We start from the raw sequence: 20,424 nt of genomic DNA, 5'->3' as shown, positions 1-20,424 counted from the left end.
ACAAGCATAGGCAAAGCCTGAATGTCTTTCTGTTTTGACCGCTTGACTTTGCAAATGCTTTTTGCCAATGCTTTACAGCACTTGTAAAAAAAACAACAAAAACGTGTGTTGATGTGTAAGCACAGCTCATGACTTTATGGAGAAGGCCCAACATTATGACGTATGTATACACAAGTCACTATGCATGTATGTGCATACTGCAGAAATTGGCTGATGAGGGGTGAAACACCAAACTGGTCCTAGGATGCTTGTTTCCAGTTCGGGCTGGACTGTTCCCATTGGGCGCAGAGTCAAGACTGATTTGCATATCGCTGGGATCAATCTGGAATGGCATGGGGAGCAAAAAAAACGATGGATTTATTCCCAGATCTCTGTACTGGGGTGAATGTATGACATTGTTCTACATTCTGTCCATCAATTGTTGTTTTTGCATTTGTCACCCTGAGTGGGACGGTTATGCCCAGACGTGGGTCCCGCGCTCTCCATGCCACTGGAGTGAAGCTATGCTGGCTGATGAGGTGTGAAACTCCGAAACCGGTCCTAGGATGCTTGTTTCCAGTCCAGGAAGGACCTGGCCTGGACTTGGGCCGGGCTTTTCCCATTGGGCTCAGGGTCAAGACTGATTTGTATATGGCTGGGTTCAAACTGGGATGGCATGGGGAGCAAAAAAAAACCGATGGATTTAGGCCCAGATCTCTGTACTGGGGTGAATGTATGACAATGTTCTGCATTCTGTCCATCAATTGTTCTTTTTGCATACATCCAGCGGAAGAAACACTAGTAGTTTGAGTCTCAAGAGTTCACTCTGACTCTAACTTAAAGTCAACAGTGTGGCAGCACCGCAGCGCTATCTAGAATGCACGTTCCCTAGAGGCTGACTGACCCACGATCAGTCTTACCCTCACCTGCAGGATTGGAGTGAGCAGAGTTCCTGAGTGCTCCTCTTCTGTGGGCACACTCAGCGGTTCTCAAGTTCTGAGCACGTGGCCATGCCACCTCAGTGGCTGAAGGTTCTTTGAGGCTCCTCCTTGCAGGGTAAGTCTCGGGCTCATCCCACGGTGATTTGGCAGGGTGGCTGGTGCTAAGATCCTGGTGCATCTCCTTCATCCTGTGTTTCCTTCGTTCCGGTATAGGTGTGCATAGGTCCCCACAGCAGCATTACTCCTTCAGCGATGGTCCTGGTGATCCCCTCTGGCGTACATCGTCACTGTATCCTCACTGTACAAGGGCTCTTGTCTAATTGGCACAGCAATGTACACACCTCACTTCATGGCAGCTCTCCTATGGCACACGGGGGTCGCGGCACACGGGGGTCGCTGACTTCATCCTTTACGCAGGATATGACTTGTTTGGTGCAGCAGCCATCTCCTTACACCTCACAGTGAGAATCCACTTGACGGGGTTCTCCACTGGTCCTTGCTCCCTCCAATGCTCTCCTCTTCCGCATAGGGAAAACTGGTCTTGGAAAGCAGGCATGCAATAGTTCTCCAGGGTAGTTTTTTTTTTTTTTTTAGTGTTTTATATAGAGCGAACTAGACCCGAATATATCGGGTATCAGAGCGCCTTACATAGCACCAGTTTCGTTACATGAGGACACATTCATTTTTGTTAGGCAAACTTGAGTGATTTCCCAGAATCACAGGGTGTTGAGCATCGTTGCCGAGACTCGAGCCCGGGTCCCCAGCTTCATCGTCGACCGCTCTAGCCATAAGGCTACATCCTCTCCCATGGACTTGGGTTCCCTCTGTGACTTCCCCCTCACCCAGTTGTGCCTTTCAAGTTGGTAGAAGCTTCTAGAGGCATGCCTTTGAAGGGCACAGATGTGTAGCCTCCTTCCCTGCCCTGGCTCCAGACTAACTACAGGGGGTATGCAGCCCTTTGTGTGGAGACAGGACACAGCCTATTCTGCTGTAAGTGAGGCTGGGCCCAGCTCCTCCTTCCCATCCTGTCAGTGATGGCCCATCATATAACACCTAAGCTCCCATTGTGTGTGGCTGTCTAGCAAGAATACACAAAGCCCAACTGCCAACTACACTCTGAAGGCACGAAATGGCTAATGCAAGAAAATGGCAACTTTCAAAAAGTGGCATTTTCAGATTTGCAATTTAAATTCCGACTTTACAGGAAGTTAGGATTTTAAATTAGGATTCCAGAGACACCAAACATGAACCAGTTATCTCTTCCCATTTGGAAATTACAGTTTATTAAATGTAATAAGACAACCACAATTTATCCTATAGGAGAGATAGGCCTTGCAGTAGTAAAAAAAAGAATTTGAGTTTTTCACTACCAGGACATGTAAAACTTAAAAGTTCACGTCTAACGTTTTAAATACACTTCACCCTGCCATTGGGGCTGTCTAGGGCCTACTTTGGGGAGACGTATATGTATTAAAACTTAGGTTAAGGCCTTGCAAAAGGTTTACTTTGCCAAGTCGAAATGCCAGTTTAAACTGCACACAAAGGCTCTGCAATGGCAGGCCTGAGATATGTTTATAACACCACTTAAGTGAGTGGCACAACCAGTGCTGCATGTCCACTAGTGGCATTTAATTTACAGGCTCTGAGCACATGTAGTACCACTTTACTAGTGACTTATAAGTAAATTAAATATGTCAATTGAGTATAAGCCAATGTTAACATGTTTTAAGCAGAGAGCACAAGCACTTTATCACTGGTTATCAGTGGTAAGTGAGCAGAGTCCTAAGGCCAGCAACAACGAAGTAAGGCAAAAACAGGATGTCTCAAGACAAAAGGTAGGGAAAAACCACGCCAAGGATGCCAGGTCTAACAGCAAGACTGACTCTCAGGCTGCTGGTTCTCATGTCCTCTTGCATCCTGCTGGTGAAGCATGCCCAATAGCACATGTGGGTTCTGCAGTGGTATTTGATGTCCCAGTGAGCGCAGCATCAGGGCAATCTCTCCGGCCTGACCTAGAACTGCACAAGATTGGCAGTGGTGACTGACAAACCGCGATTCGGTCAGCAGCAGACCCCTCTCCCTTCTCCACCCAGAGCTTTTACTAGTGGCATATGCATCACTCCTGGGTTGGGGCTGCCAACTGGAAAGGTCGAGATTAGAGGAATCTGGTCTCTGGTGGAGTCTTGGCTTCACATCATTCTCCTGGAGCTGAGGGCCATCTGCATGGCATTCAAAGCCTTCCTTTCATCCATCAGGATTCCAAGGGGAGGCTGGTTCAGTTGTTCACAGACAACACCACAGATATGTGGTATTGCATCAAACACATGGCGGGGAGGAGTTATAGGCCCTGTACAGGAGGCTCTGAACCTTAGGACTTGGTTGGAGCGCCAGGACATTTTCCTTGTTGCATAATACCTGGTGGGATCTCTGAACTCCAGGACAAATGAGATCAGTCTTCGATGTCTTGCAGATACAAATGCCACTTGGCTTGATCTGCTCGCCACTACTGAGGATGTGCAATGACAGCATTTCTACATGTTGGAGTTTCCTAGGTGGCTCTGGCATGGGGACGCATTCCCCCTCGAGGTGGACCTCGGGACTCCAGTCCACCTTTTCACCAGTACCACTCCTGCCTCAACTCCGGAAGAAGATCAGGACCAACTGGGCACTAGTCATTCTTGAGATTCAGGATTGGGTATGGAGAGTATAATTATCAGAACTTCTGAGCCTGAGCATCAGTCCTCCGATCTGGCTGGCCCTCAGGGAGGACCTTCTGACGCAGCAACAGGGCAGGTTCATGTGCCGTATCTTTAACTTCATGCCTAGAGATTGAGTGGCAACAGTTGAGTGTTTGATCTCCCTGCTGACGTCTGTGATGTCATCTTGGCAACCACGTGTCCCTCCAACAAGACAGTATACGACTGCCGTTGGGCTAAATTTGTGGTTTGATGCTCAATGCTGGGTGGATCCCCTTTCTGTGACCCTGTTAGATGCATTATTGTTTTCCTTTGTTAGCCCAGTAAGGCCTTTTTTTCCTGGGGACTGTTAAATGTTATACTTCAGTCAAATTGGCTTTCCTGTGACTGCTGGACCAACCTGGTTGAGACGAGGTTTCTAAAGGATTTACAAGACTGTTTCCTCCCACTCTCTTTTTCATTCCCCAATGGGATCTCGATCGAGTGTTGGCATTCTTGATGTGTGCTCGATTTGAGTCCTTGAACAGCTGCCCTTTGCAGCTGGTGACTATAAAAATGGTCTTTCTCATGCCCATCTTATCAGCCTGGAGGGGTCAGTAAGCTACAAGCTCTGTCTGTTAACCCTCCATACACCAGTTTGTACCCAAACAAACTGGTCCTTCAGACGCGTGCCTCTTTTCTGCCAAAGATGGTCACTCCTTTTCATGTAAACCTGAATATCTCGCTGCCCACTTTCTTTGATCCACCTCATCTTTCTAAGGAGGAGGGACTCCATTGCTTGGACCCAAAGATAGCCCTCTCTTTTTACATCGATCCTACCAATGATCCCCAGGTGATCAACTCTTTACTGGGTTTGCCGGGGTGAAGAAAGCCAAGGTGGTGCTGAAGCAGACTATCTCTAGATGGATTGTGCTCTGCTTTCAAATCTGCTATGCACTGCTATGCACTAGCTAGGAAGCAGGACTTGCGAGCCCACTCCACCAGGGCCAAGGATCCCAATTCTGTATTAGCACACTGGGTACTTGTCCTGGGCATCTGCCAAGCTGCTATGTCGGTGTCACTTATGTTCACAAAGCACTGTTTGGTCAGTCCAGTCTGTAGAGATGGGCATTTCACATAGCGGTCCCCCAGGACTTTCTGTTTGAGTCCTTTTGCAGACCCTCCTCCAGCAAGGTATTGTTTGGGTATCTTTCTAAGGTGAGGAATCTCACTATCATAACAACAAGCTACTTTTTCTGATAGAGGCTCTATGTACCCGCAGATTTCGTCGCATCCTCCCGTTCTGCTAACTGGGCCTTTGTCCTCAAAGATCTCACTAGACGCTGTGCACTGATCAAACATTGTTTTTTACGTGGCTCTGCATTTTTGGCGCAGAAGTAGTCATGAAAGAAACTGATGTGAGCGTGCTGGGGTGGCAGTTATGTGGGCACCACAATGACGTTGGGCCGACTGATCCCATCTACCAGTGCACAGAGGTACTGCTCAAAATTTTCTGGATCCAGTCTGATGCCTGGGGAATATTCTAAGGTGATGAATCTGCATTTATGGAGAGTATCGTAGCATAGCCATCACAGGAGACATTGTTATTTTGTCAGTATTTATTAAGTGCATAAACTGACATTCAAGCTACACTCCTAGAATGCCAGTGTCCCTTCACCTCACAACATTCCATTGTATTACATATTCTATTCTAATAACATCACCATTGAGTCTGTACCAGGAAATATATTACTGAAGGTAAGTAACTTGTTCTTCTCTATGGAAGTAAAGATATTATTAGAAGTACTAGCATTATTATTGTTACTATTAATATCATTGCTGTCAGTGCTTTTCATTACTAGTGCTTATTGTTATTGTAATTATTATTATTAGTAGTAGTGGTAGCAGTAGTACTGCAGGTGTTGGTAGTGTTATAAGTAATTCCTCTTGTGCTGGTCCCTACAGGCTGTGGAGGGAAGTGTCGGGCTCCCTGTAGCGGTGCAGTGCGTCGCTTTGCCTTGGCAGGAAGAGCTGTGCCTGCGCTTCATGAAGGAAGTGGAAACCCTTGCACGTATGCGGAACTGAATGAACTGTGCCCAGCTAGGAGCAGGAACAGGACTCATCTAAACAACATAGTGTTTGAGATAGTATGTAGAAGTATTTTGTAGACCTGTTAGAAATAGGGAAACGCAGCCCAGCATTTAACACATTTCATTGACACTAATGCCTTTTAATGCATTTGGCAGTGTTGTTATGGTATGCTATTGCACATCAGTACCGTTATGTGTTGGGCCAGCGGTGTCGCAGTACCCAGGCCCCCACAGTGCCCCTGGGGCACAACTTCCCATTCTTGTCTTCAAGCTCCCAGCAATATGAGTCCTTAGAGTGCCCAGATATACCTCAGAATAGACCTGAGTCACACCATCTTCTTGTTCTCTGCTTCCAGCTCTTAGCTTTATGAACACTGACAGTGCCCAGAAATTCCACAGCTACAACCCCAGCCACGCTTTCCTCTTGTTCTCCTTTTTAACCGTGGGCAAAGAACTCCGCTCCACTAACGGAGGTTGCGGAGATTTGCTAACTACGCATTACATTGAAAACACAGAATTCATGCAAAAACTCCAGCTCCACCACGTAGCTGAGTTAGCTACTGCACCCACAACCCTTTGATAAAACAACTTTACCTTTATATGCTAAAAAGCAAATAACCAATTCACAAAAGTGAGCTTTGATAAATATCAGGCATTGAGAAAGGTGATGATTTTGGGGGCCCCCCTAACCGAGGGGGAGGACCAAGCAGATGCCTTGAACACAAAGTGTTCAAGGCATCTGCTTGGTTCTCTCCCTAGGTCAGACAGGACCCCAAAATCATCACCTCTCTCACTGCTTGCTATATTTTCACTTTCACTTTTGTGAGATGACTATATGCATTTCAGCCTGTAAAGATAGTTACTTGTTGTTTTACCAAAGGTATGTGAGGTGTCTGTTTTATTAATTGGGATGAGACGGAATGGAGTTATGGAGCGGAGTTTCACAGAGTTTTTGTTCAACTCCACGGAAGTCTGTGTAGTGGTACTTCTCCCACCCTTACTCCTTTTCCAGATCCCAGTTTTATGAGCCCTTAAGGGTGCCCAGTTATTCCTTACAGTGCCCAGATATCCCACAGGTTATACCTGGGTCACACCTTCCTCTTATTCTGTTCGTCTAGATACCAGCTGTATAAACCCTTGCAGTGTCCAGATATCCCTTTCAGTGACAAGATATCTCAATGGGTACGCCAGAGTCATGCCGATCTCCTCTTTTCTTCCAGTTGTATGAGCCCTAGCAGTGGCCAGATATCTCACAGGATAGGCCTGGATTAGACCTTCTTCCTGTTCTCCTCTTTCATCTTTCTGCTGTATGAGCCCACCAGTGCACAGATATCCTACAAGTCAGGCATAGGTTAAGCCTTCGTCCGGTTCTTTTCTTCTAGCTCCCAGCTGTATGAAGCCTTACAGTGCCCAGATATCTCACAGGCTACTCTTGGGTCATGCTAACTTCCTCTGTTCTTCTTCCAGTTCCCAGCGGTATGAGACCTTGGCGTTCCCATACATCTCACAGGTTAGGTCTGGGTCACACCGTCTTCCTGTTCTCTTCTTCCAGCTCCCAGCTATTTGATCCCTTACAGTGCCCAGATATCCTACAGCTAAAGTCTTGGTCATGCCTTTCTATTCTGTTCTTCCAGATCCAGATTTAGAGAGGGAGCAGGCGTTTATTAAAGTTCCTAATACAACTCTCACCTCTCCAAGCTCAGCCTGAGTATTAATACGATCCTTTGATGTCAATTGAGGAGAGGACAGGCAAATGACACAATTACATTCAGGACATTGAAAAGGTGTCATAGATGGTTAGAACCTAGAGCTGACCTTCCAACAGCGCCTACTGGATTTATTCAGGTCAAGTAAGTGATCCCTGGTATAAATAAGCCTCACACAGGACTGGGGCTGAAACCGGCAGCATCCCATGGTACTAGGCACGGGCCAGGCGCGGACGGGCGCAGACGGGCTTGCCTTTGGTGCACCGGCTGCGCGCTCGCTGCACGCATCCTCTGCGCAGACCCTAAGCGGCCGTGCTTTTATCTCCACCCTGTAACTGCATCTAGAACGTGAACCCGCCCCTGCACCTTCCTGATGAAATGGAAGTGTGACAGTGAAAGCAGTCCCCGTAGTCGGCCCCAAGAAAAACCAGTTCTGCTAAATGGGTATGATTCCCAAGTGTGCAAAATAGGCGATTGGTTATCTTTACCAACTTTTTTAAAAAACACAGATCAGATTTATAACCATGAATTTAATGCAACAAACTATGAAAGTGGCATTGAAATTATACCTACACGTGATTAATTCAGGTTATATGTATGAATTTGTTAAATACTAGTTGCACACATCCTAGTTAAATATTTCATACTAAGATGCTTCTTGTTCATTTTAACCCTGGGCAATGAACTCCGCTCTGCTAGCAAAAGTTGCAGAGATTTGATAACTACGCATTGCATTGCAAACACGGAATTCATGCAAACATTTTCACTTCATTGCTAATGGAGTTACCTACTGTACCCACAACCCTTTGGTAAATTAACTTTACCTTTACATGCTCAAAAGCATATAACCAATTCACAAAAGTGAACTTTGAAAAACATCAGGCAATGCGAGAGGTGATGATTTTGGGGTCACCCCTTAACTAGGGGCAGGGAAAGCAGATGCTGTGAACACAAAGAACATATCATGCTGATCGATTCAGTGGTGGTCCCATCATCCTAGGACCACCCCAAGCAAAGTTATGGTAAAAAATACAATGCCAACCATAGGCCCAGCAAAGCATTATGGGGCAAGATTCTAGAGTTTAGTGAATATTTAGTATTGGCTCTCAACTGAGCCCGAGAGCCTGCCCCTTGAGGAATGTTTTGATATTGGATACTATAATATTCACTGCACTCTAGAATATCGTCCCATAATGCTTTGCAGGGCCTTTGGTTGGGATTGTATTTTTGCCCATACTTATGCTTGGGGCGGTCCTAGGAGGATGGGACCACCACTGAATCATTTCAGCATGATGTGCTCTTTGTGTTCAAGGCATCTGCCTGGTCCTCTCCCTAGGTTAGGAAGGACCCCAAAATCATCACAAACTGACAGTTTCTCAATGCATACGCAACCCCTTGCAATGAGAAATCTGTCCACCCGCATTGTGAAATATCCCCAGAAGTTTGTTTTTCCGCGCTTGCAAACTTGATGTTGATGATCGCGAATGAGGAAAAATCTCGCCGGGAGGTGGATTTTTCTCGCTCGCGCTCGCCAACTTGAGGTTGACGAACGTGAGCGAGGAAAAAAACTCCGCTATGCGGAGTGGAGTTTTTCCAAACTCTGCGAGCTCCGCGAGCGGAGTTCACTGCTCAGACTTAGTTCTGATGTGTGACAAGGCAAGCATGCGCTTGCAACCAGCAGCTGATGGTGCACTTCTTAAGCTGAGCACTTTCTTGTGGATAGGATAAGGCTGCCTTGCAAGAGGGACAAAGCACAAACGTGCCTAAAAGTATGGCAAGATAAACATAGGTACGCTCTTAGGGGTTGGACCAAACAGTTTTTCAGAGTTGCTCCCAGTCAAATGGACTATTACAGAGGGGTCCAGAGGAATATGTTCCTAACAGGGTCATATTCTTAGATAGTTTTATACAGATTGAAGTTTCTTTTCACTCACCTTATTGTTCTTTGTCATCACTTACAGAAAGCAAGGGCTCTTACGATGATTTTCTTGGACTAAACATACAGCTGGAAGTAAACAGTTTTTCAAAGTATACTTGAGTCAGAAAATGCCTCAGTTTGGAATAGTTTTGATGGACGGAAAACAGAAGAAGGGCTCTAACATGCAGCTTTCAGGTTAACAAGAGAAGCAGAAAGTCTAGGTGCAGCTGCAGATAAAGTGAGGTAAAAGTAGACCAGGAAATTAGGAAACTGGGTGGACCTATCAGTCTTTAAATTAATTGAAATGTGGCCCTTAATATAAATGCCTAAAGCTATCCTAGGCTGACCGGAAATATCATTTTGCATATCAGCAGGTGAGGTGTTGAAGAACGTAACCTCTTAAGTTAGGGAGTAACTTCAAAAGTTGGTGATGTTTAGTAGTTTTTCTGTCCTGGACACGAGTTAGTTTTTAAGACAAGCATCAACTCGTCAGTCAGGCCTCCCAGATTTGTCAAATGTTTTCACCCTTTGCCTCTGCACTGATAATATTCTCCTACAATGTATTTTTTAACGTGTTGTTGTCTCAGGAGCACCTCCTGGATATAAGAGATGTACGAGTTTTTTGAAACTTTAAAGAATCCTTAATGTATGCAGGTCATTGTCTTGTCAAGCTGCAGTTATAAGGACCTACGTACTGACATGGTATACACTCGCAGAAATCAGTCTTTTCCCTTCTGTTTAGAGCACCATAAACAGTATGGATTCCTAGATTTAATATTGAATTTGGTTGCAATATTTTAAGACATAGTACAGTTTGCTAATCTTGTCTAGTCTGTCACTAGATAGTCCTTAGACCAATCACCTCTAAACGTATAACTCGCCTATGTGGGTGTCTGTGGGTCTAAGGATAGCTCCTAATCAGGTTAATATGTCAAGGAATTTGTTTACCTCATATCTATGAATCAAGCTTTGTATTAAAAATTAATTTCCATGCATTTTTTAGTTAATGCTGATTTCTTAAATTGTTTCTCTCTTCTCTTATTTTATTTAATGTCGTCAATATGTGAATTTTCGTATTTTTTTCACTCCGACAAGAAAACATTTGAAATAAGTTTTATGAAGTTAAATTGTATTCTCTGTATGAATCATTTTTATAAAATGTACTAAAGTAATTAAAATTAAACATTTCTGCACCACAGAAGTCTTATTTTGGTCACTTGGAATTTTAACAATGAAATGATAAAATGTGTATTTCGTTGATGTAGTCAAAACTGTTTTTATTTTAGCATCATGTGTCCTTTTCTTTTCCAAAATGGTTGATTCTCAGGATCCGAGTCAAGTTGGGTACGGGAGCTTCAACATATATTAAACCTATTACAGTCACCGCTCCTCTAGCCCTCATCTGATTTATGCAGCAAAGCTCCTTTGGTCCCATAAATTTTGGTTATGAACGGTCTAACTGCATGAAGGTACCCCATCTCTAGTGCTATCAATTTTCCTAATGCTTAGGCTCTTCTTTATTGACAGCAGTCATTCACTAACCTGACTTAGGTTGTTGGTAAAGCTTTTGCATTTGGTTATGTTGGTACTTATGCGTGTTCTCGTGGCACTTGGAAGCCCACTTCCTTGACCATGATTGGAGAGCAGACCAGTTACCCCACCAAAGCAAAAAGTTAAATACATGAGATTTAGTGTAACGGAGAGCATTACACCGTAATCTTAATTACATACTATACTGTATTTGGTGTAGGGAAGTGGCAAGTCAGCAAACATTGACAAAGCCGATAGGCCTGGGTTTTTGATTGAAATGTACTAAAGGTGTAAACAAGCACTGGCAAAGCCAATAGGTCTTGCCTATATGAGATCGTTTGTCTTTGTCAATGTTTTTCAGTCATGTTGTACAGTAGCATGGATGCTGTGCAACATGGCTAAAAGTAAGAAACAAAAAGTGCTATGACGTGGTCAAAAACTTACCATGTTATAGTGCCTTTATTTTCTTTGCAAAGCTCTTTTATTTTCATGGCAAAAAAACATTGACAAAGTCAATACATTTCCCATTGGCGAGACCTATTGGCTTTTCCAATGCTTGTCCTACCACTGCAGCTAAAACAGAATGCCTTCAATAATGAAGCCTGCCAAGCGCATAAACAGAGATCGACCGCACAAAGTTAGGAATAATAAACATTGCAATGCCGTCGCCACACAAAGCCAGACATTTTGTCCACATGGCTGCCTAAGACGTGTGTGTGTGTATGAAGACCGGATACACATAAGGAGCCCACACAATAGCCAACATCAAATACTGCCAGCATAAAATAAACCATAAATAACTATAAATATAATTTAAATAAATTAATGAAACACACACAACATGACAACCACCCAGTTCAGTAATTTTCAAACGGAATAGAAACTACACAATCCTACCAGACCAGTATGCCAACTTTCAATGAATCTCTGTTGCTGCACCTGCTGTCTCACACCCCAATATGTACAGTTACAAGGTGTATTTATCTTGCAGTCCTACCTACGAGTCCCAAAATGGCACCACGCCAGAATGCCTATGAAACAGCACCACATGTATAGGTATAATGTCTAGTTACCATGTAACTAGACTAAAAACACATTGAATCACAGCAACAACCAGCTCATGAACCATAGAAACAGAAAACAAAAGTAACCTGTCTGATTACATGTAGAGGACACAGATTCTGCTCAGCCCTCTGGTCCCCACTGACTCAGGCCACAGGCCAATACAGAACAAACACTAAAAACTCCTAGTGTTTGTTACATGCCAGTTGCATAGACAGGGACTAGTAAAAATATAATAAGAAATTAGACAGGCTTGGGTGCAACAGACAATCATGGAAAATATATTTATTCATAAAATTATGTTATAGAAACTGATTAAAGCGCCTGATCACATCCATGAAATACTATTCCTCTTCCCCAAAGACATTACTAAATATGCCGGCCAACGCCATAGATATGGACAGTTCACTCACCAACTCAATAAAACCTCACACTTTCTTAAGAGACCCAGCCAAAGATATTAGCACTCACAACCTACCAGACACCATTCAAGCCAGGTGCTTACTGTATAAAACAAAATCTTTACAACCCCCTAGTAATTCCAATCTGTTGCCCGAGCTTCCAGGCTCTCACACACAAATGTGTTGCACTGTTCTCCAGCCTCTTTGACAAGCACATCTTGCCTTAAGGTGTACACGAACGATACAGATGATTAACATGTGCAAAGATGGATAATTTGCTATTTAACAATATTCTTAAGACTATTCAGAGAAAATTAAACTTTTTCCAAACCAGGACAGTTGGCTAATTTACTAACATAGGGCTATAGTTAAGTTCTGCAACATTTTGATAAATGTTAAACATTACCAACATGCTGTAAATCAAAGCTGAAACCGTGTCGTGTGGCTTCATCACAATCCTGGTACTTGGAGCTGATGACAAAATACTACGAATAACATCATAGAATGAATCAAATGATGCAATGAGCTCCGTAGAAAGGCATTTCTGTATTAACTGCTCTGGAAAATACACGTAGGTCTGTCCATTCAATGTAGACCTCCATATTTTGCTTTTTGGTCGGCCAGTATGCCTGTTCTCTCCTGCAAACCGTGGCTCTGTGTGCATTCTCACTCACACAGCATCATCAGCTTTATATAAAGGAGATCTGAATCCACTCAGGGCTTGTCCGACTGACGTGGACGCTATAGAGCACAAAACTGCGAGGTCTGAATTTTTAGGGTCATGTGAACGGGATCTTCAAAGCGCAATGACCTAGCCTCAGCATGCTGCTAAACAGCACATTTGGAGTGAGGGATACAGTGGAGCAGTATTGCATTTTAAGCCATCTCTGCCACGCTGGTATATAAACTCAGATGGATGACGTGACCGAGGAGACTTGCACATAATGAGCAATAAAGTATCTATAGGGCAACACGCAGTAGTGCACAGCAATGGAGGAACTCTTGCATGAGGACAGGAAGTAATGAATGCAGTGATTAGGTTCCTCCCTGCAATACCACTGTCTGTTTATTTTAAAACTCCACATTGGTATGTGGCTCCAGTGGTACTAATGTGCCACTGTGCAAACAATATGCCATTTCTTTGGTGTGCTATAATTCAAGCCACACATGCTGCTTGGTACAAGTCGTGCCTTGAGTCATTTTTAAAATGTGTCAGTCCCGTATGTTATAGTCCTGGCCCAAAAATTCTTTCTTCCTCCTTTCTGCCCTGGTTGTAGTAGAACTGGTTCACTGGCAGAGCTGCAAGATGTGAACCAGTTCTACTGTGTCCTTCAGGTTTAGATCTTAATAATCCTAGGGATTCTGCAGCAAATTGAGACACTGTTAGTTTCCAGGAAACTATCATACACCTGCCTCTTTTGATGTTGAGTTTTTGAGGAGCTATTACCCAGCATAATTTTACATTTGTGGCCACATTCTACAGAGTACGCAAAATATGCCTCTTGTTTTGCACCAGACAAACGCAATCACACGTTGCCCATTGCGAGGCATGGCAACATATCTATAGTTTGTCAAGGTTATTTTTGTGTAGATGCATCTATGGATTCAATGTACGCTCGAAGCAGTGCTCTCAGTACAGACCACCTTTTGAATGAGAAAAGGCGTGGGTGTCTTATCACAGCTTGTCTGTAGGCAGCAGGCACATGTCCATTACCCTGCTCTACCCAACGCTCAAGAAATCAGCACTCAAACATGTGGGTCAGTCACGACAGTCCAGCTCCACAGAGCTTAGGAACATGTCCTCAAAGAGACATGAGCACCTGGCGGGGCTTCTTTAAAAAAGAAACATACGCTCCATCCCTGAGACAAGACATCCTGGACTGCAGACTTTATTTTTGCATTTTGTCTCTGTTGGCAGTTAGGGTCACACACTTGTCACCTGGCTCTTTAGCTCCCACATTCTCCTTGAACTTCAGCAACACCCAAAGAACCTAACACCATGTAGACGGTCTCTCCCTCATGCGACTGACCTTTGAAGCAAATGAGTTCATGGTCAACACAGGATGAGATGGTGTTCTATCCTATTCTTTCATTCAAACGTTTCTTAATCACCAATGACGTAATTAAGAAATGCAATTAAATTGGTCATGTAGATCCTTAAGATACTTGGGCCTTCACCCTCATGTTTTTTATCAGACGCAGAGGCCTATAGGTTTTGGGGCTTTTATAGGTTTTTTTGGATTCATTTCTTTAATTTAGTTCACAAGATCCAGGAAAGAAACTCTATTCCTCAACGCGCATACATAATAATAATTATGATATGCGACATCAGTCAAGTAAGGTAAGACAGCAGCCATAGTACATCAAAGTACCTGATGCTGCAGATATTATTTCAGCTCACACACAAACAAACACAGAGAGCTTGAATATGACACAGTTGGGATGGTAAGACATTACAAAAAGCAATTCCTGGAAGATCTTGATGCTGGTGATGGAGCAGGGTTTCTGCGTAAAATAAAACCTGCTTGGATTGAACCCTCATTAACATTTACTAAACATGTGCAGTGGAAAACTAATGAAAAGGGCTTAACATGAGTGAAATGCCTATGTGCAAGCGCTACATTAAACTGACAAGTAGGCCGCAAAACTTGCTTCAATGGCTAATATAATTGAAAGGATGAATGCTGCTTTAGATGCATGTTATTAATATTGGCTGAATATAAAATAATTCATTTTTAACATGGTATTGCCCAGGGATGGATGCAGCATTGGGTTGGTATGTAGAGAAAACATTTTCATGGAATAATAAATGTTGGTGTTTCATCCTTTATAGAATTCAAAGCACGGGGTTTAGTTCTGCATGTCGGGTTAAGTGTTAAACAGGGAAGAAAATGGATACAATTATTTTAAAACTATGAAGTGTGAGCAGGAGACGAGAGAGCCTGAATGTGTCATTCAGAGACTCGAGAACGTGCCAAAATACTGAACAAAAGACATTGCTATGAACAGAGAGAAACTTCCTCTGCAGAGAGGCACTCAGCGGAAGATTTTTATACAATGTTTTAACTTGTTGTTAGAATGGAGGAAAATGTGGATAGTGAAATAAATAATATTTCCTGGGTTACATGGTTGATGTCATAGCCTATTCTTTAACAATAGCCCTTAAGAGAATTTTGTACGTGTAGACAGTGGAGTGACCATACACCCCCTTTCCTAGCCAATCAAATCACTACTAGAGCCCAAGTTTGATACTTCTATGGGATGGTCTCTTAGGTTTTAGGGAATAATTGAGGTGCCTGGAGGGAGGGGTTTTGGACAGACCTCTTTGTTGACTGTTGGGGTGAGATTGTCGCATGTTGTCGGTTTGCTGTCTTCCTTGCGTTCCTGAAATTTGTCTTTGCCTCGTCAAACCTCCTTGAAGGGCCCATGCTGACTTCCCGGCCAAGAGTTCATGTTTCCTCATTGGGTTAGTATTAGCCTAATATCTATTTTTGCATATTACTTGCAAACGATATTTTCTCTAAGGAAACTTTTGTGGATCACTAGTGTTAGATTGTTGGGCACAGGTTTCACTTGTCTATGGATACACACATGTTATTAACAGCATTGCCTATTGTGTTATACTCTGAATTGACACATTCTCCTTAATGTAACATGTTTAGATATCGAGGACTGAAAGCTGATCAAGTCTTTTGAGTACCCTTCTTGGTTGCCCAATAGAAGTGCACCTCCTCCCAGTAGCCACAATGCCACCTCTGAAGAATAGCATAAGTGAATGATGTTGACTGTCTCTTAAGAGAGCACTAGGAAGGAGGAACAAGCATTTGCAATGCAATAGGTCTCTCATTACTGATAGTTTGAGGTATTGGCGTTGCAAATAATGCTCCGCCAATAACTCATACTTTCAGTAATGCAAGACCTAGTGCATTGCAAATGGTTTCGTAGTGAGCCAAGAACAATCATTGTATGTCTCAGTGCAGTACTGCAAACTGCTCCCAGAGCTCCCCAGTGAGCAAGGCAACAGCACTGCATGTCTAGTTGCAGTACCACAAGCTGCTCCTAGAGGTCACTAGTGAGCATTATAAACTTTTGGTCACATATGGTACTGCACCCTGCAGAAGATATGGTAAGTCCACCCTACCCATTATTCATTGCATGCATGAGAGTACCACGAAAAACATTCAAATGGCTATGTCCATATATACAATTAGTATCTTTGTAATGTGATAAAAGAATTATATTAATTCCGGATTAGGTTGTACTCTGTGGAGCTGATGAAGGGAAATTTATAGAAGGTCTAATATAAATGTGAGATATGCCAGTGAGTAAAATAACCACTGCCAACTTAGTTGAGGACCAAGTAAGTGTCCGGTCTGAAGGCCTTTAAGAAAATTATGCATTGAGGATGTAATTAAACCTAGGGCGTATCCTCATGGGAGGTCACAAGAAGAGACAAGGCGGTACTAAGGAGGGACTACAAAGCCTAATGACCAATGAAAAGCCACCATTCACAAAGGACAGGAGCCAATTAAAAAGATGGCGCGGGGAAGTAGGCAGAGCTTTATCCACATATCCTGAATACAGCGCAAGCGCTGCCTAGGTGAGACCTAAAAAATTGCATCCAGACTTTAACCACCTATAGTACAAGAACCCTAAGAAGGCCCCAAGACCAGATTGGGTACTAGAGGACATGTACTGAATCAAACCAAAAGTATGAGTTCCTGCCCTCGATATGGTCTTAAACGCTGCTTCCTTCGTCAGTGTGGTTCCCAAATCCTAATACAGTGCTATGACTATTACCCTGCACAAAACAAAACCCAGTTACAGATTTCCATACTGGGTGGTGCAGAAACAAATATGGCCATGTACGTTTGAACCAAGATAGCTTAACACAGATTTACTTATTAACATTCAGGTCGGCTTTACAAACTGCATTGTCATCGACTAATCAGACCACCTGAACCCAGGTATTAGTTATATGAGATATGAAAATAGTAGTCCGTTTGCTGACGGATTGGCCAGGCAGTAGTATTTGAGTCATCTTTCATGGAAGTGATCCACGCTGACACTTCACTCATCTGTCCCCCCACTGCTCAATCTGCAATCTCACTCAAACAAGCCCATCACTAACGATGCATTCATTCGTCCCACTCTGCACTTACATCTGCACCCAAAATCATATGGTCACCTCACTCACCCTACAGTCACTCCTCTTACCCTACTCTCACACTGTTGCATTGCTCACCGTGCATTCACATGGGCACTCCTGCCACCCACACAGCGCAGAGCGTTAATGTGTCTGCTACAAAGAACGTGTACAGTGCAGATCACAGAACTGAATGCGAGTAAACTACGATTGGCGCCATGAAAAAATTAAATGTTTGTCAGAAAGGTGCTGTAGAGAGATGAGGTGCATTGTTGGCGAGTGGTAGTGAGGAAATTCACAGAGGAGGAAAGGGGGAGGGGAACCCCAAAAACTGTTGCACCATGTGACACCAGTGCTTGGGCCAGCCCTGGCTGGGAGTGCTAGCTCCCACCCCAAAGTTTGGGTCTAGTTGGGCACCTGACATACATATACCCTAAATATTTTTAGTGTAGTCCTTGTGCTACATTGATCCAGGCCCGACCAAAAACAGTCCTATCTCTATAAAATTGTGGTCACCCTAGTCTGGCAGAAACTGGCCATTTTCTGGGTGGAGGGAGAACCAGGGCTTGCAGACAGACCATGTCCAATGTCAGTCACAAAGGGACCCTAGCCTTAAGCAGCCTCCTCATAGAGGGTGGGGAGGCCCCCCAAGGGCAGGTGCGTAATCTTCTTGGAGTGGATTCTACCCGAGCCCTCTTCTACACCAGTCCCGGAGTTGTGGCTACTTCAAACTGCACCTACACTCCCCCCTCGTCACCTCTCACTGTCGACAGAGACTCACAGACCACTGTTTAATATGGAAGTTATTCCACAGTTCCCCCATGGAATGTGGGGTTCATCATTTTAAGGATGGCCCCACCCACCCCCATATCTGTCGGCCTTTACCACTGTCTGGGCGGCCAGGGGGCACTAGACAACCGCATTGTCTATAATACCTTCTCACATTCCTTAAGTTGCCTTCTCTTTTATACAAAATGCCTTTTGACATACATTTGCATGCGTGTCAATGCAGGATAACATTCTCTGAATTTGAATTGCTTATATTTCTACTTCGTGGGTACAATCCTGGGTACATTATCATAATACATTCAACATTTAGTTAAAATGATAGTTTGCTATGCAAATGTCATATTTGTTATTTATCCGGTTAGCGACACCGCTATTCAACTAAAATAAACATTTGTGGCCTAAACAGGGGTTACAACATAGCCACATAGGTACTCTTATAAATACACAAACACTTCCATGTTTAGGCAGAGGAGCACTCAGCTGACACTGTGAGGTTACCATATGTTGGAATTCCAGTTCAGCTGATTCCTGCGTACCATCACGAGGGATGACTTACATATTCATAGTACTTTCTGTCAAAGAAATACACAAATCACTATTCTCCACTGCACCACGAAGATTTAACTTCTTTAAATCTTTAATTTTCATTTAAGGTGCCTGTTATTTTATATGTAGCTACCTGATGGTGAAAGACCTAAAAGACATACTGGATATTTTGTTTTTAGCCACACCTTTGATGCCGCCCCAACGCTCAGACCCTCAAGGCCCTCCAGCCCCCCAAACATGACTGAAGTTCAACAACAGCAGCAAACTAATATAACCAGGAGTCTGTTTTTGCTAAAATAGAAGCATCTGTTTCCATTATGTTAAAAATAAAAACCTTTTTAGAAAAACAGTGTGAAAGGAGATGAAGGGACCACTTCCTCCTCTGGAATTAAAGAAAGCATCCTACTTAGACCTTACATTTCATCATTAATGATTGTAAATGGTATGTTTTCATTATGATGAATGATGTTCCGCAACATCCAGTTCCATGCAGCTGTAAAATCCAAGCCGCCAGCATCCCATAAAATGTAGTATGGTTCTCCTTGGATACCGTGCACTAAAGTTGCGGCCCATGCATAACAGGCATTATAACAAGGACCACTGGAATTATGTGATTGTGCAGCAGCGGTGATTTTCGCATAATTACCGATTTGCCCCATTTGCTACATTATCCACCATCTGCCGCATGTAATGTGCTGATTTTAACCCCAAATTTATTTTTATATGTCAAACGATTCAAAAGTTACTAAAAAGCAACATGTGTTACAGCGCACCAGAAGGCCCTTGGCAAAGCTGGACTAGTCACCCTTTTGTTGCTTATTGCTATATGGGGCGGCTGGTGACATTTGAAAGTGGTGAGGCGTAAAATGATTGTATACTTCACCGTTGCGAGCGAGCGTGGTGAGCGAGCCCGAACCCCTATAAGGAGGGTTCGGGGGGGTTCTCCCCCCGAGAACATTTTGAAAAAAGAGAAGAGAAATGGTGCATTTTCAAGCCAATTTGAGAAAGCAGGAAGGTTAATAAAGCAATTGTGAAAGTGCAGTTATAACATTAATAAATAGATGTCATATAACATAGGTAGCTGCTTATTCAGTGTATAACCACAGAGCTTCATAACAGACTTCGAGATACAATGCATTTCTGAGTACCTCACTCACAGATGATTTTTATTTAACAAACTAAACTGGTTGCAAAGTAGCAGCATTCAACATTGTTTACTTTTTGTAAATTAAATCAGCACGTCTCTCTTTAAGAGCAGCAAACTTTTCAATAACTTTAATGTTAAAGTCTGGGATTTTCTGAACTAGCTTGCTCTCTACAGAGAGCATTGCCAAAGCATTGAATCTTTCCTCAAGCATGGGGTTTCTCAGGAATGTCTTAATCCTCTTTAAGGCTGAAAAACATCGTTCTGACTCGACTGTTGTCATAGGAGTGGTTATGACAATTTTAAGTAAAGCCACTGTCTCTGTAAATGTCTTTTCCATATTAAGTTTATGTATTAAAGCCAGCAAAGACAAGGCACTTGTGGCCTTCCGGTACACAGGCATTGCGTACAGTACAGTCAACTCAGTTCTCAGCTCTTCTTTATTGAGCATAGGATAAGCTCCCACAGCCTCATTCAGAGCACGCTCCGGGAAGGAT

General features: G+C 43.4%; 1 protein-coding gene and 1 long non-coding RNA gene across 2 annotated transcripts in view; one reads left to right on the top strand and one right to left on the bottom strand.

The window, feature by feature from the left end:
- Positions 1-6,188, top strand: part of LOC146835079 (vitamin D3 hydroxylase-associated protein-like) — a 296,163-nt gene extending 289,975 nt beyond the window's left edge. Inside the window, exon 15 of the mRNA XM_085602745.1 lies at positions 5,561-6,188. Within this exon, the coding sequence (XP_085458871.1) occupies positions 5,561-5,680 (120 nt within the window). The 3' untranslated portion in view covers positions 5,681-6,188. The remainder of the gene's footprint in view (positions 1-5,560) is intronic.
- LOC146835078 (uncharacterized) overlaps positions 1-20,424 on the bottom strand; it is an 89,308-nt gene that overhangs the window by 66,615 nt on the left and 2,269 nt on the right. The gene's annotated exons all lie outside the window — the stretch shown is intronic.

The sequence above is a fragment of the Triturus cristatus genome, chromosome 4_2 (assembly GCF_964204655.1).
Source record: "Triturus cristatus chromosome 4_2, aTriCri1.1, whole genome shotgun sequence".
NCBI lineage: Eukaryota > Metazoa > Chordata > Amphibia > Caudata > Salamandridae > Triturus > Triturus cristatus.
This window is presented reverse-complemented; position numbering and strand designations above follow the sequence as displayed.